The following is a 17,095-nucleotide window of genomic DNA, read 5'->3' as shown; positions in this document are numbered from 1 at the left end:
TCTTGCCACCCAACAGCGGCTGCAATTTTTTTGTCGACTCAATTACGTGCGTTTGTATCGACCAAGGAGATGCTAACTTTAGATATCTTATCAAACTGGCCTGACAACCGTCTCCCGATAAGATCTAGGTGCGAACAAGGCAAATTTCTTTCTCCCTGGTGTACTGCTTATCACTAAAGTGCTTTCCGCAGGCCCCCATAGCCATGGCAGGCCAGACTGCATATCTCTCTGCGGTAACAATTAAGTGTGCTCACAAAAAAAAAAAAAAAAAAAAAAAAAAAACGATTTCAAGGAAGGAAAATGCGAACGAGCTTTTCGTCCTGTTTGCACTGTGCACTGATTTGTTTGCACTGTCTCCTCTTTCTCGTGGCATGTGGCTGGGCCGCAACATCTACCTTTCTCCTTCTTCATCATTACGCCGCTATTGAGTACCATACCAACTGGCGCAGCTCGCGGTGTTTTTGCAGCGTACCTCTCGGCGGGTGCGACGCACGTCGTTCCGGCGCAGGTGCTCGACGATCTGGCCGACGGGGTCGCTATCGTACTCGAACTGGAGGAAGCACCAGTAGAGCGCGTTGTCGTCGCCCTCGTCGCTACAGTCGCTGCTGTCGCTGCTGTCGTCGTCGTAGAAAGGCGGCACTACCAGCGGCTGGGTGCTGGATGCCGAACCGCTGCGCTGCATGCCCGGGATGCTCTCCGAGTACAGCTCCGGGTTGCGTCCGGCGAGCTTTAGGTACCGGTTCATCACGTAGCCCACCAAGTCTTCGTACAGCTGCAACACGTACACGCGTGCGAGCGTCGTAATTGCATTGCGGAAAAATTCGTTATGTTAGCAAGGCTATACACCCTTTCTTTCTATTTTTAAAAAAATTACAGCTTCGTTGATTATTATCCTCTGGCCGGAAACACTCTACATTACCTGCTTGCAGTCTGAGATAGACGCAGATTTCAAGCAAACCTATTGTTGAGAACGAAGGCCAACTCAATTTATCACAGTTCAGATTTTTTTCGCTTAGCAACCTTTCAACCCCGACGATCTTCTATCGGTTGTACTTGCTGGTTCTGGAACATTAATCAGCATTGAAAAATCTTTTATGGGGCTTAGCGTTGGAAATATGACAAGAACGTGAGCCAAGGTACTGGATACCGGAGCTCGGTTGAGACAATCCAGAGATCACACCAACCGGCGTATTTGTTACTGGGCATATGGTCTCGCTGTAAGAGTGCAAAGCTTTGCCGTACAAATTTGTGAGGACAGCTGACTCACGTACGTATGCACGTTTTGAAAACGTCCAAAATATCAAAGACGTTAATGTTATGAGCTAATCACTTCAGCCAAACCTTCACTATCGATTAACCGCTCCCTTTTTTCTTTGCATACACGGTTCGCGCATGAACCGCTGCGGCAAAAGTATAGACAAGGGTAGCGATGGGGGCTTGTTGGTCCTTCATAAGGAAACCATGAGGTAACCATGAGGAAAGCACTGTGCGTTGTCTTTTTACTTGTGCCTTCATGTGTACATGTTACGTTTCGCGCTGCATCAAAAGGTTCCCTCAAAAGTATAGAATGCGAAATATTTATATGTCGGTAATTGTTTTGTTTTCAAATAAGGGTGTTTTGTCTACGCATTCGTATAGAAATACACCAAGCCAAGCTTGAACGCATAACTGCGCAAAAAACAAACAAACAAAAAAACATAATGATGAACAACATATACTTCATGATCTGTGAAATGCGACAGACTGCCTACGTGCTGCAAACTTTTCCCTGCTTCATCGCTGACCGGTGTGTGTCGAGACAGTATTATATTTTTCCGTGACATTTATTTCTGATCAGACTGCGGATGTGACCTGTTTTTCGTTTATGGACAACGTGCGTACATTTGGGGTTCAAAAATAATTTTATTCCTATGGGATTGGTATACGTGGTCGTTTTATCCTATTCGCGTCGCTGTTTGGTTCTGTTCAAAGCGATGGCCCTAGCAGGTTGGCTAGTTCTTGTGCGGATAATGTGTTTGGAGGAAAATACGTTTAAAATGCATTTGGCAGCATTTAAGTTGATTCGCGTACATATTGTTTTGCTGGTTGGCCCTGCTCTGCTGCACTCTCGTGAGGTTGGCCCTTCCTACCCACAATGCCGTCTTATACCGGATCCACCGTAAACCATTTATTGTTTTTTCTTCTGTAAAGCGTGCATTGCCATGTGGCTCCTGATGGTGAGGAGAAGCTTTCACACTGTTAACTTGCTTTTTATCCTGTAAAGCGTGCACCGCCACGGGCATTATCTTAGTGAGGAGAAGCCACCACACTTATTTGTAGTTTGCTTTACTCGTAGTTAGCTCCATTTGAAGATGGCTGTACCTGTAGTTGAAGCTATCTGTAGTTTGCTCTATCCCAATTTGTGCCAAACTAAATATCTAAATGTAACCTGTTGGCTGTTTTTACCATACGTATTAATGAGAAAGTATCCGCTGGCGCTTTTTTGTAAAAGCGTCCTGTTGCACTCCTTTTCCTCCTCTCTTGCATTTCACTGCTCGCGGTTTTTCGTCGGCACATACTAGTATCAGCCACCCCGTAGTCATTCATTTGAGTTTTGAGCCACTCGTGTGCTCGTGTAACCCGTTTCTAGTGTCAGCCTATATATTCCGTTGAGTGTAACTGTTTCGCGTAAGGCTTGTGCCGTACGATTGTTCACAAAATGCATGTATGTTCAGCGTATGTGTGAGAATATTTAGTATAATTGACGTAGCTGATTTGGAGAGTTTAACAAATGCATAAGCTGCGTCAAAAGACATCTCACGATCACGTGGACGTACCTCTGGAATTTCGGCTCCTTCATTCAAGATGTTGACGAAAGAAGATAGAATGCTCGGATGGAAGAGTGCTTCCGGACGCTTTAGGTCGCCAGCAACGTGATGCATCATCGTGAAAACGCAGTCGTTTACAAGAACACTGAAAAGAAGAAAAATGAGTTACAGCATGACGTATTGTTTTAGCTTTGGTATGCTTTAGCTATTCTTCCTAGAATTCTCAACTCTGCATGGACATATTATGTATCAAAGAATTTGAAAGTGTGTGCTGTCATACAGAAAGCGCCCGAGCAAATTATTTCAAGTGAGCCGTGATTTACCTGTTTTTTCGGTAATCTTTCAAGACCACACCATATCTTTCCATCACCTCGACTGTTGCAAACCTGGGAGAGAGAAAGAAGCAGCAGTTCGTTGGCAACCTTTCAAAGACTTTAGCACATACTTGGAGCAAACAAGTTTCAGATGTGTGCATGGACGCTGCCGTTAAACATAGAGCTAGGAAAGTTGGTTGTGAAAATGAACTGTTGAGAGCGATTGTACTTGAAGAACCTTCCCCTGGTATCTTTGTATGAATATAAATGACATATAGGCGTCTCTTAGCCCTCTCCCTGTTCAAATAATCAAAATGTACGAAAATGATGCCAAGTCAAACGTGTTTAGGTCTTGTTGATCTAAGCTTTTCTAAAATCATTTTGGGGGGATCTAGTAACTCGAAAGAGCGCTAAGGACTGTACGAAAGAGAAGAAAAAAAATCTGTGAGGAGTGCTCACTTGCAAGTCAAAATATGCCACATTAGACATATTACCCATAAGAAAAATGAGCACGTTCGCATCCGCGAAATCTTACATAAACTGGGTTGAAGAACTGACATAGCAACATATTATCATGAATGCAGGGTTGAATATCAGCAAGGGAAGTCATATATACAAATGCGTGTGCACATCCAACGAAACGACTATTGATATACTGCACATTCAACAATGTGTCCAATAGTGGAAACCACTTCTGACGGAGAGGGCAGGCGGGTCCGCGCATGCCACGTACCGCTGGCAGCTCCGCTTAAACCGAATGGAGGGCAGGATGATCAAGAATGAAATCAAATGAATATTTAATTTCCACATGGAAGAGTACAGACATAAAGGTGTGGAAAAAAAAGAAAAATAGTGCGGCAGAACCCATCTCACGATGAATGTCGACGATAAAGCCATCGTCATTAAAAAAAATAAAAAACACACCGTATTGCCACCGAATAAACACTAAGTGGGAGTCTCGCTGCCAACCACAATGCCAGATGATATCACGTCACAATATATCTTGTAATCATTGCAGCCCAGTTGAAACTTCGTAGTATTCCTAGTATCTTGGCTGAAACTTCGTTGCAATGACTCTCCATCAAGCGTCCGCGCTCGATGCTGAGGTGTTCGTTGCAGATGGGGCACTATCGCTTTACGCATGCGACAGCTTCGCATGCGACAGCTTCGCATGCGACAGCTTCGCATGCGACAGCTTCGCGTGCGACAGCTTCGCGTACCCATTCTGGGCAGTACCCATTCTGCCCCCATGGACTGCTTTTCTGGCCTTCTACAGTTAGAACGCCCTTCTGTGCCCGATCTCACCACCGAGTCACCACCGCGCTTATGTACCGCCGAGTTGGTTCGCCTTCGACCAGCTACCGCGACGGCGACGTATGTCACAATGACCTCAGATCCACCGGTTTGTGCGGACGACTGCGTGATCTCTCCTTCGCTAGACGCTCTTTTAACGAGGCGTGTAGCCCTCCCTCACTCCGTTGTGACTGTTTCTGCGAGCCGGGCATGTATCCCCATTCTGAACTTAGGACGCACACCTCAGTTGCTTCCTGAATGTATCACGCTTGGCAGTATATCACCTTTAGACGCACACGCCTCTCTGGTCCATAATATCGATGCTCCGCAGTGAGCTGGAAGCCATGACACCAGCGCTTCATTTGACGTCCATTTTGACGGCCATTTTGACGCAATGATTGTTCCAGACTTTTCCGCTGCTCAGTATGGCGACCTTCGTCGCTTGCTAGCCGCTTACAGCGACGTTTTCGATTTTGCTTCGCCTCATCTCAGCCAAACAAAAGTTGTGACTCTTCACATTGACACAGGGAATGCCAGTCCTATTCACAGGCGTCCTTACAGAGTGTCTGCGACTGAACGCCGCGTAATCCAAACGGAAGTCGAGAAAATGCTCACTAAAGACATCATCAAACCATGTACGAGTCCTTGGGCGTCCCCTGTGGTACTAGTCAGAAAAAAAAAATAAGACAACACGTGGCCGTTGTGCGTTGACTATCGGCATCTAAACAAGATTACTAAGAATGACGTGTACCCTTGGCCTCGAATTGACGACGCCCTCAACTCTCTGCATGGCGCACAGTAATTTTCTTCTATAGACCTTCGGTCCGGCTATTGGCAAATCGCCGTTGGCGAAAAAGGAAAAAGATCATCTTTGTGAGACCCGATGGGCTCTACCAGTTCAAAGTTATGCCATTTGGCTTGTGCAATGTCCCTGCAACATTCGAATGGATGATTGACTCCCTTCTTAGTGGTTTCAAGTGGTCTACTTGCCAGTGGTGTCTCAATGACGTCATCATTTTCACGCCTACGTTCTCCAGTCATTTACATGGACTCTCGGCTATTCTGCGGGTCCTTCGCAATGCAGGTCTTCAACTCTGCCAAATGCCGCTTCGGCCGCAGAGAGAACACTGTACTTGGCAATCTTGTCGATGCTAGAGGTATACGGCCTGACTCTGCCAAAGTTAGCGCCGTTACCAACTTTCCAACACTCGTTCTACTCAGGACGTCCGTTCCTCTTTTGGTCTTTGTTCGTATTTTTTGGCGGGTTGTGAAATATTTTACAGAAATAGCACGGCCCCTAACCTGACTTCTTAAGAAATACTTGACTTTTTCCTGGGGTTCAGAACAAGCGTCCGCTTTTTCACAGCTGATTGCAATACTGACATCACCACCAGTGTTGGCTGACTTCGACGAATCTGCCGCCACGGGAATCCGTACCGACGCCAGTGGCCACGGAATCGGCGCAGTTCTAGCCCAACGACAGCATGGTCAGGACTGCGTTATTGCTTATGCCAGCCGCCTTCTTTCCTCCGCTGAACGAAGCTATTCGATCACACACACATAGAGAGAGAGAGAGAGAGAGAGTCTTGCTCTTGTTTGGGCCATCGCTACATTTCGCCCTTACCTCTACGGTCGACTCTTCATCATCGTTACTGACCACCATGCTCTCTTTTGGCTGTCTTACCCCACTGGTCGCCTTGGTCATCGGGCACTGCGACTTCAAGAATACTCATATACCGTCGTTTACAAGTCTGGCGGCTTGTGCCAGGATACGAACTGCCTCTCCAGATAGCCCGTATATCTACCGGACGGTGGCCTGAGCGACCTCAGCCCTTGTGTCCTTTCAACTCTTCAACATCGCTGCCGAACAACGCCTTGACGCGCCTCTACGCAAGGTCATGGAAAATTTTAACTCTCATGCTCCCGACCTTTCCCTCCGCCTTTTTGTGCTCCGAAATGACACGTTATATCGTTGCAGTTTTCTGCCAGACGGTCCTGACCTATTGCTTGTCATCTCGGCTCACCTCCGTTTCACTGCTCTGGCCCTACTTCACGACACACCAACGGCGGGACATCTCGGCGTGTCCCGCACATATGACCGCGCACACCGCCGTTTCTATTGACCTGGGATGCGCCGTTACGTGTGCTCGTGCGGCCTTTGTTAGCGCCGTAAAAAAAGTTAACACTGCCACCCGCAGGCCATCTTTAGCCTCTGGACATTCCGTACGAGCCATTTCACCTAGTCGGCTTTGATTTACTTGTTCACTTTCCCCTATCCGCCTCCGGAAACAAGTGGGTCGCAGTTGCCACAGATTGTGCGACGTGGTTTGCAATTACGCATGCATTTCATACTAGCTGTGCCACCGACGTTGCAGACTTCTTGCTGTATAGCGTCGTACTCCTGCACGGGGCTCCTCGACATCTGCTAATTGACCGGGGCAGACATTTCCTGTCGAGTGTGATCGATGACATTCTAGAACCCTGCGCGACGCAACATAAATTGACCATGGCCTACCACCCACAAGCGAATGGCTTGGCAGAATGCTTGAACTGAACACTTACTGACATGTTGGCCATGTATGTGTCTGACGACCACCAGAATTGGGAGGCTGCATTGCCCTTTGTGACATTCGCGTACAACACATCCAGGCATGAGACAGCTGGTTATTCGCCTTTTTTTCTCTTATACAGTCGCACCCCTACATTACCCATGGACGTCCTGGTGCCTTCTTCTGGGTGTCCACCCACTGAATATGCCCGTGCCGACCATGCACGCAAGTTTCTCGCATTCGATTTTCTGAGTCCCAGATTCACCAGCAGTCTCGCTACAACAACCACCACAGGACCACCCACTTTGTCCCTGGATCCCTCGTCCTCCTGTGGTCGCCAGCACGACGTGTCGAACTATCCGAAAAACTGCTCTTTCAGTACACCGGCCCATATCGCGTGTGCTGCCACGTGACTGATGTTTCACTTAAGAAATCGCCCCATGATGCCTTCGTCATCATCTGCTCATCCCCGCACGGACATTGCACATGTCCGTGTTATTAACGGGTGCCCCGGACACCCTTTAATGCCTTGTGTGCTAGTTTTTTCATGTAGTCTTTGTTCACTTGCACCGAGTTGGTGCTTTCGCCGCCGGAGGGCAGTGTTATGAGCCAGTTGTCGAGCTGATATAGAAGATGCTAGAGTGGACGAGAGGTGGATGAAGGGAGGTCTGTCGTCCACCATATTTCTTGCTGCTGCCCCACTTTTAGGTTCCTTGTACATGATGTAAATAAACCCCATTTTCTGTAGATCTCCCCGTAACAATATATTTGAGGCTACACACCCCTTGTGTCACCTTGGCACATTCATTCTGGGGGATTGATATTTAGAGATTTAGAAATTATATTTATTTGCGACGTTTGGTTGAAAGCCTTTTTCGAAATGTTAGCCAATGACATTCTCTTCACGGAGTCGAGAAACAAGAAAAGAAAAAAAAAAAAACAACAACAAGAAAAATGAAACTCTAATAATGCCCCACATGCTATGAGAACGAATCGGAGAACGGGATTCGCGATCTGTCGAAAAATTAAAGAAGCGAGTATTTTTAGTTCAGGCTCTTCACGTTAGATCACAACACAAGTGCGCTCGGCGCATAACCTGCTTGAATATTACAAATTGTTTGGATCGTTAGTTGCTGCACTGCCATTGGCGTTTAGAGAATTGACTCTATGCTTTGTGTACAAGAATTAATTTTCATTAGCGTAAAAAAAGACATGTAAGGTGCATAATACGTCTTTTATTGAAGTAGCGCATTGCAACTACGGTGCGAACCTTTCGTTATAATTGTTACATCTGAAGTATATTACTTAATGAAAAAAAAAAACTGTAACAAGTGCCAGCACCAATGTATGAATAAAAGGAAATACTGAAATACGAATTGAAAAACGTATAAAACGAAATACGAAATAAAAAGAAACTTGAAATACATCGTGTAATATAGCTCCGCGGTTTGACGAAGCTGTAGAAGATATTGAAAATTGATCTGAATTGTTTTGAAAAGCTCTCCAACAACGCCGTGTTTCCAGTGCATGGGTCTTGTTTTGCAATAGAAAACCTTGTCATTTTTAGTTTTGAGAGTGAATCTATTTTTCGTAATAAACGGATTCTGCCAACTACCTTGAGATGTCACGATGCTTACAAAGTATCTGTTTCTCTGTTTCAGTTTGTGACTAACGCGGAAAAGCAACGTGTTGTCCAATGCATTGGGGGGCCACATGTTAAGCTGCCTGGTACGTTCTAGTTACGTGCTTGAGTCCGATAACAATGTGAAGCATTCTTCGCGAGTGTAGCGCGGTTTTTCCTGCCATCTGTCTGACCGTTTTCGCGAAGCAGCTAGAGATACCAAACGCCTACATAGCCCTCGAAATGCCGGTGAAACAGTGTACAATCACTTATCGCTTAGCGCATCCGCTCTCGGCTTCTGTCTGACCGTTCTCGCGATGCACCTAGAGTTATCAAAGGCCTAGATAGGAGCTCGAAGTGCCGGCGAAGTAGTGTGCAATCACTTGACACTTGACAAATCTGCTTTCGGCTTCCCGCAAAAGCGCGACGGGATTCTTCCACAAGTGCGAATTGTTGACGTTGACGTCAGCCTAGGCGTCTAGCAATCCAAGTGACAATTGACGCTTATACCCAAGGGGTGTGTATGTGAGGTCAAACTCTCTATAAGAGAGAGGCTCGCTGCTTCCCGCTTCAGTGCGCCCTGGGAACAGTGTAGAGTCTTCACGTCGCTCTACAGGACGGTTTCCTTGAAAAATGCTCGTCCCAAGAAGATTCTCACTCCTGTGTCAAACTCTTATTCATGAGACTTGAAATGAGAATAAATGAAAGGGAGGGGGGAAGCCTGTGCCTACTTAATAGCAATAACGGGCGCAAGCCAATCGAAAATAAATAAATAGCGGTTGCCAAGTTGATACATTTCAATTTTTAGGAGTTGCTTTAGACTGTCACTTGCATTGGAGGAAACAAATTAACGTTGTCTGTAGGAAACTTGCTTTCAGCTGTTACACCCTGACCCGGGACCGGCAATATTTCCCTCGTGCTTTGCTTCGTCGCATACATTTTTCTTTATGTCATACCCCCTGGGTTTTGTTGTGAAATATTGGACCTAACATGCAAAACTTACTTAATACATATACGGCAGTTGCAAAAGCGCGCCCTAAGAATAATAACATTTTTCTCTGTTCATCACCTTAGTAGCATTCTGTTTAGTGACATTCGTATCCTTTTTGTTACGGCTTCAAGAAATTATAAGATCGCTTGTTTAGTTCACAAGATACTCAACACCGACTTCCCCTCACCGAATACAATATCTAACGTCTCACGTGCCAACACCAGGCAAGCAACGAACTTGAACTTAAACATTCCTTATTGCAGCAATGTCTACGGTGAACGATTAATAGAGTTCCTTGGCGCTATAACTCGGAACACTGTGCTTGTGGAAATAAAAGTAACGAGAAACTTTGCGCTTGCGTGCAAATGCTTCTTATTGTCGAGTCAAACGTGATAACTCTTCCTTAGCAAATTAATACTTGCTCATGCAAACAATGTTATTACTCGTCGAGCAAATATATGTACGTGGTTGACCAGGTACTAGCTACATAGGCTTTTGGTCCAACTATTTTTGTACGCATTCTTTGAATTGTTTAAGTAAAGCTAATTATTAATTGGTTGATTGATACCCAAAGCGTAGATTTAGTGTATAAAGGCCATTTAGAAAAATAAAATGCGGGGACGGCAACGCTTGGCATCCTAAGGTTTCGGTCAGCCGAGTTCTAGGAACGTAAGCCTAGGTGTGCCGAGGCCACTCGTCGTCGTTATGTGGCTCAGACGCCTGAGGCCTGCACTGCCGTAATACAACGAGAACGGATTGCCGAACGTGAGCGCTACAAATCAGTGAAACCAGTGAACTAGTGGACATTGAATAATTTAATGTCAACGTACTGTGCGTACATATGTACCATAATGTAACCTAATGCACATAATAATCTCAAGCACTTCATTGTAGTAAGACATTCCATCTTCAACAACTGTGTAGTTGCATCTGCGCGTACCACCAGTTAGCACACACGTTACAACTTAGCTTGCCGCTCCGGAAAATTAACACGACTCGTGAGAACCCTTCTTCAAACCAAACAACAATCATTCGCGTCACGTCGCGCTCAACTGCGGTTGTGGCTGCCGGAAATTTTTATCTTCTAATCTCTAACTTTTCCTTGAGTCCATTTCGTTCTCGCCTTGCTCCTGCATGCATTTCTTTCGCAATAAATATTGTGTGTTGTCTCGTCCGACGGGCCAGTATATCGTTCCTTTGTTTCCAAAGCAACACACTGCTACGATCTTTACTCAAGCGCTGAGATGATCTTTTTTTGGCTTTAGTATAATCTGCCGGAAGGAGAAGCCAACGAAAATGATACATACTGCGACAGATGTCCGAGGATGTCGATGTCCAGGCCGCCCTCTGTTCTTTTGGGCATACTCCAGAATTAGTAGCAACAGATGGTTGGTGATGATTAGGTCCACAAGTATCTGGCTCGGCATGGCGTTCCACTTGCGGATCAGCAGTAGCGGGATATTGCGAAGGTCTTCCAGACGGGCCAGAGACACTGTGGGCAAGGGCACTCGTATTACAGGGAGGTCGAATTCAAATAATATGACAATCAGTTCTGTGGAATTCTGCAAGGTGGAGAAAAGTTTATAAAAAGGAAAACTGTCATCCACCCGAATGTAGCACGAACCTACAAAGGAAACCCTTAGGGATTTATCAGAAAGAAAGAGTCGTAGTTGAAAAAATATTTGTTCTGGTCCGGGATCGAGGACGATCTCGGACCAGGACGATCCCGGACCAGACGATACGGGACCAGGACGATGTCGGGCCAGGATGATTCCAGATCAGGATGATTTCAGACCCGGATGATTCCAGACCAGGACGATTCCAGATCAGGACGATCCCGGACCAGGACGATTGCGGACCAGGAGCAATTTTTCCTCAGCTGCGAAACTTTTTTTCTGAGAAACCGGCATGGGTTTCCTTTGTAGCTTCGTGCTACATTCGGGTGTGTTTCCTTTCATCGAATTCAATTAGGCAAGCTAGAATGACAGGTGATTGTACGAGTGCATGCGAGTGTTCGTACGCGGGAATGATTAGCATTTGCAGGTGATATGACATTGCTTCACCCATATTTGTGTGGTACAACGCTCTACAATAATTCTAGTATATCTAGTAGCGCGGTAATATTATAGCAATCGCACTGGCTAGAAAAGCAAGCGGAGCGCCGCGGGAGTGGCTCGGATATGAAAAAAAAAATAACTCATATCTACGGCCGCTATCGTCGAGGTTGCCACTGTCAGCGCCGGTTTGCTTACCGCAGAGCCGACGCATGTCGTCGCCGACGCCCTTGCAGCGGCTGTTGTACGTTCCGATGGCGGCGATGAACTCGCGGAAAGCGCGAACCACAAGGTGGTACCTGGAAAGGAACATGATTGTTGTCACGGCGGCGCTGAGAGCTAGCAGGAGTTTGCAATATATATATAATACCCTTCAGACCCATACGACACAATCTGAAACCACGGAATTCCGATAAAAATGCAATTTTGCCGTTCTTGTTTTTTGTCTGTCTAGCGGTGCTGCGAAATAGCAGGAGGGCAGCTGATCGGAGTTCTCCGCCAAAGAGACCAGACCAAAAGACTAAGGTGCGGACTTCGCAAAAGAGCAGTTTATACAGAGAGTACGTACAAATAAGGATGAGTGAGTAGGCTTGGGCCGACTCATTAACAATTGGCAACTGATAAGACCCGTATCACTTCAACATCATCATCTTTGCTTGACTTAGTTCTTATAAGTAGTACATTAGAAGGATCTTCAGTGTCCATCGAGAAGGGCATTTCAGATCACAAAGCGCTTATTCTAACCTGTCCCATTTCAACCACGCGAAAATACAAAAAACCACAACCAACTTACTTTAAGGATTATACACGCGCAAATGATCCTGCTGTACTAGGTTTCCTAGAATGCCAGTTTCATACATTCAGTGAACTAACAAATGTACAAGAACTCTGGACGCGTTTTAGAAATATTGTTAAGTATTGCGAAGAAACCTTCATTCCAAATAAAAAGAAACGCACTAACCGAGAATACCCGTGGATAACACGTGAAATAATCCAACTAAAAATAAAAATAAAACGACGGCGGAAAAAGGGAAGCAAGTGCACGTTAGATGATCTTATCGGCACATTAAAACAAAAAATATCGGAAGCAAAAGCTCGTTTCTTTGACACTACGTTACCTTCGTTTATGGCGCATGACCCTCACAAATTCTGGCGGTATTTGTCAGATGAACAAGAAAAAATAACGCAAATCAAAATTTCGAATCATGTTATTCAGGATCCTGAACGCATTGCTAATGAGATGAACAGTTTCTTTCAGTCAGTTTTTTCAAAACATGCTACTAATGCATTTTTAACACCTTACGATGTCAAAATACCAATGGAAGAATTAACTGTAAGTGAAGAGGGCATACTTTCTCTATTGCATAAGCTTGATCTTAAAAAATCTACCGGCCCCGATCAGATTTCTAACTCATTCTTAAGTCGATACGCAAACTGGACATCAAAGTATCTATTTAAAATATTCACTCTTTCTCTTCAAACATCAGTGTTACCAGACGATTGGCGCACGGCTGTAATCATTCCAATACATAAACCGGGCTCGAAATTAGATTTAAATAACTACTGCCCAGTGTCATTAACAAGCTCATGCTGCAAAATAATGGAACACGTAATATTTAAGGCCATAATAACTCACCTAGAAACAAACGAACTTTTGTATAAACAACAGCACGGTTTCAGATCAAGATTGTCAACGATAACCCAACTAGCTGAGTTAACTCACGACGTAGCTAACGTACTTAATAATGATGGCCAATTAGATGCAATTTTTTTTAGACTTTTCTAAAGCATTCGACGTAGTTCCGCACTAGGATTTACTCACAAAATTATCGGCTTTTGGTATTAGTAATAAAATAATATCCTGGATCAACAGTTTTCTAACCAATCGTAAACAGAGCGTTGCAATCGATAATCATCTTTCACAACCACTCGATGTCTACTCCGGAGTACCTCAGGGATCGGTTCTGGCACCACTCTTGTTCTTGATGTATAATAATGACATCCAGTTTGCCATTAAAAACTCAATTCAGATGCGCCTGTTTGCTGACGACTGTGTCCTGTACACAGTCGTACACAACTCAGACGACCAGATAGAACTTCACAATTCACTGCAAACAATTAACTCTTGGTGTAACACATGGGGCATGAAATTGAACACATCAAAAACACATTCCATTTCTTTCACAAATAAGAAACTTCCGCTTAACTTTACATATTCGATCGGAAGCTCAATAATCAACAAAAGCGACCAGGTAAAATATCTAGGTATTAAACTCACGCCTAACCTTAACTGGGAGCCCCACATATCGACCATCTGTCAAAAAGCCGAAGGCAAACTATTCTTTTTGAAAAGAAAACTGCGCGCAGCACCACCCCACCTCAAACTAAATGCGTACAAAACACTATTAAGGCCATGCCTAGAATACGCTGATTTAATCTGGAGCCCTCATCAAAAACGCCTTATAAATAAAATAGAACGCATACAAAAATTAGCAGTTAGGTTTGTATATTCGGATTACAAAAGGCAGTCTAGTATCTCAGGTCTGATCGCAAGGGCAAACCTAAAATTGCTCTCGCAGAGAAGAGCAATTTCACGACTAAAATTCATCTATGAATTATACCATGGTCATTTCCAGATAACACGTTCTCATTACCTGCAAGATCCTCCAAAACGCTCAACCAGACTAAATCATTCTAAAACAATCTATTCTGCCCCAAGTCGTGTTAATGTTCACAAGCACTTCCTTTTTCCATCCGCCATTTCCCAGTGGAACAAGTTAACTAACGATATTGTGTGTTGCAGTAACATCGACTCTTTTATTAACCGCATTCAGTGTATTGACTTCTCACCATGATTTTTTTTTCATTACATTTCTGTATGACTTCTGTATGACATTCTCTGTATCGACTTTTCCCCACGATGTTTTAATCATTACATTTCTGTACCACTCCTGCACGGGCCGTGAAGGGCCTGCAGTATATTCAAATAAAATTGGCCTGCACGGGCCGTGAAGGGCCTGCAGTATATTCAAATAAAATTGGCCTGCACGGCTTTAAGTACTGCTGGATGTCACTGACTCGCCGATCCATGCTTGGATGTAAGAAAATCAAGGGGGATAATGGCTTGAGACAGGTGTCGGAAATCATTAGTGGTTGTTGACGTGGACTCATTTGCAACAGATGAAATCTAAACTGTTGCAATGAGACTGCATGTAGCACATTCAGTACAGCATTTAATTCACGCATTGTTGCAAATGAATTGCCAGCGACGTAAGTCAGTATATCTACTTGCGTTAGCCATGAAATACTGCTTACCGGTTAGCTCATGTAGTATTATGAGTAGCAAAGAGCCCTCAGACAGCCTGGTAACTTGCTTGACATATCCGCGCACAACAAACAGAGAAGACATTCGCCATGTCAACTATCGAAGAACAGTCTAGTTTGCCAACGATCCGAGAGCCCGTACCTTCAACGTGAAGACAATGTACCATATATGTTAAAATAGTCCATATTATATAGAAATAAGGTGCACTCGGCGGCAACGACCGGTCGATATAAACAGTCCATAGGAATCAGGCGCCGAATTCACGAAGCTTTTTATTGGCAAAACCTTTTTCAGTAGCGGGGCGTTTTTGCTAATAACATTTTCGCTGTCATAACTGGCGGGCGCCCGTTCTTACGAACCGCTGTAGTGAGTGGACTACTTTGTGAATACATGCCCAGACACACGCGGCACCATTAGAAAACGGCGAACATGCATTCCTTGTCAAGGAGCACGAAATCAATCAAGAAGGCTGCGAGAAAAAAATATGCTGATCCAATGCACACCTTGGTATGTATGTGAAGAGAAACTTTCGTAAAAGGTTAATGAAGTGCTATAAATTCGCCAATCTCATTGCTGCGTCTTTGGCGTAAAGCAAACTGGCGCGCGCGCACGTGTTCTCTCACGCCCGTGCTGCACAATGTTAACAAACGCGGCGGTCATTTCAAAGAACATGTTGGTATTGGAACGATCGAAGTATACGTGCGATTGTACACGTGCGATCGAAGTATACGTGCGATTAGAGAATGAAGCTGTTGTGTTGATGCATAGATGTTGAATCCCACCATCGGGTACAGAAATATTGTAGTTTTTTTAGAACTATTCGGCAACGCAGCAGCAGCACTCAGCAGCCACGGTCAGAAATTTCCGGGAGAGGGGTCGAAAAAAACAACAAAAAAAAAACAACGAGGAACTTTGCTTTAAAAATTAAATTCTGAGGTTTTACGCGCCAAAACCACTATCTGATTATGAGACATGACGTAGTGGCTGACTCCGGATTAATTTTGACCACCTGTTCTTTTTTTAGCGTGGAATAGAAGTACACGAGCGTTTTTGTACCTCGCCTCGACAGAAGTTTGGCCGCCGCGGCCGGAATCTAACCCACGACCCCAGCAGCGCAGCGTCATAGCCACTAAGCTACCGCGGCTGCTATACGGCTGCAAAATAGTCGAGTGCGCGCGATATTTGCGAGCCACATTCGTACCTCTTTTTGAGCAGCTTGGATCCTTCGGCCGACTGGTGCTGCGACATGTCCAGCTCTTGGCAGACGGCGATGGCCTCGAAGACGAGCAGACCGACCACCTCGATCGAAAGCACAGGCCGCACGTGGTGCAGGGACAGGCCCAATGCGGTGGCCAGTCCCGTGAAGTAGCCCACCACCCACAGAAAGTGGCAGCGGTCGATCAAGCTCGAGCCCTGCTGGTGGTTCACCCTCTGCGGAAACCAATCGAAATGCACGTCGCGTGCTCGAAAACGCTGCAAGTGCAGTGCGCAGGCTTACGCTCAACGTTCAGGTCGTTCATTTCAAGTCTGTGAAGATTGGAAGATTTGTACCGGGCCGGTACTGAAGAAAGGTCGGCTGGAAGGTCAGATAATGCTTTGATAACGTTCCTTAGAGAGATAAAGAGAGACAGAGAGGTTGATTTATTTTGGAGAAAAGCAGAGAGGTCGGCCTGAAGTAACAGTCCTATAGCCTGCTACTCTGCTCAGAGGGAAAGGGAAAATAGGAAGGTTTGAGGAGGGTTGATGAGGATGGGCAGTATTTACTTCGGAGTGTTTCTAGTGCAGGGGCGTGCATGTTTGTTAGAGAGCTGACGGCATTCTGGTTGTCGCAGTTTATCTCGAAGACGGCGCGAATGATTTCGCTCGCTATAATTTTGGCAAACAAGTTTATATCGGTGACCCGTTTCTGATGAGCCTTTTCCCGCTGTACATGGCATATTCTCGCATATTTTAAGACAGGTTACAAAAGCTTTGCCGCTATTTTATATCTATAATATAAACAGTGAATTTTTTACTCCATAATGTATGTCCCTCACTGCGGCGTTTTAAGTCTACATGCACACACCTTACAGATATTAACAACCTATACAGATATCACCGAATGACTACAGATATTTGCAACGCTCTCTCTCTCGAGACAA

At 45.1% G+C, this 17,095-nt stretch overlaps 1 protein-coding gene across 1 annotated transcript in view; it reads right to left on the bottom strand.

Moving 5' to 3' along the window:
- Positions 1–17,095, bottom strand: part of LOC119440479 (protein timeless) — a 38,495-nt gene that overhangs the window by 9,284 nt on the left and 12,116 nt on the right. Inside the window, 7 exon segments of the mRNA XM_049661730.1 lie at positions 473–772; positions 2,817–2,952; positions 3,131–3,193; positions 10,883–10,926; positions 10,928–11,067; positions 11,828–11,928; positions 16,156–16,385. Of these exon segments, the coding sequence (XP_049517687.1) occupies positions 473–772; positions 2,817–2,952; positions 3,131–3,193; positions 10,883–10,926; positions 10,928–11,067; positions 11,828–11,928; positions 16,156–16,385 (1,014 nt within the window).

Source organism: Dermacentor silvarum, chromosome 2 (assembly GCF_013339745.2).
Source record: "Dermacentor silvarum isolate Dsil-2018 chromosome 2, BIME_Dsil_1.4, whole genome shotgun sequence".
NCBI classification, from domain to species: Eukaryota; Metazoa; Arthropoda; class Arachnida; order Ixodida; family Ixodidae; genus Dermacentor; species Dermacentor silvarum.
This window is presented reverse-complemented; position numbering and strand designations above follow the sequence as displayed.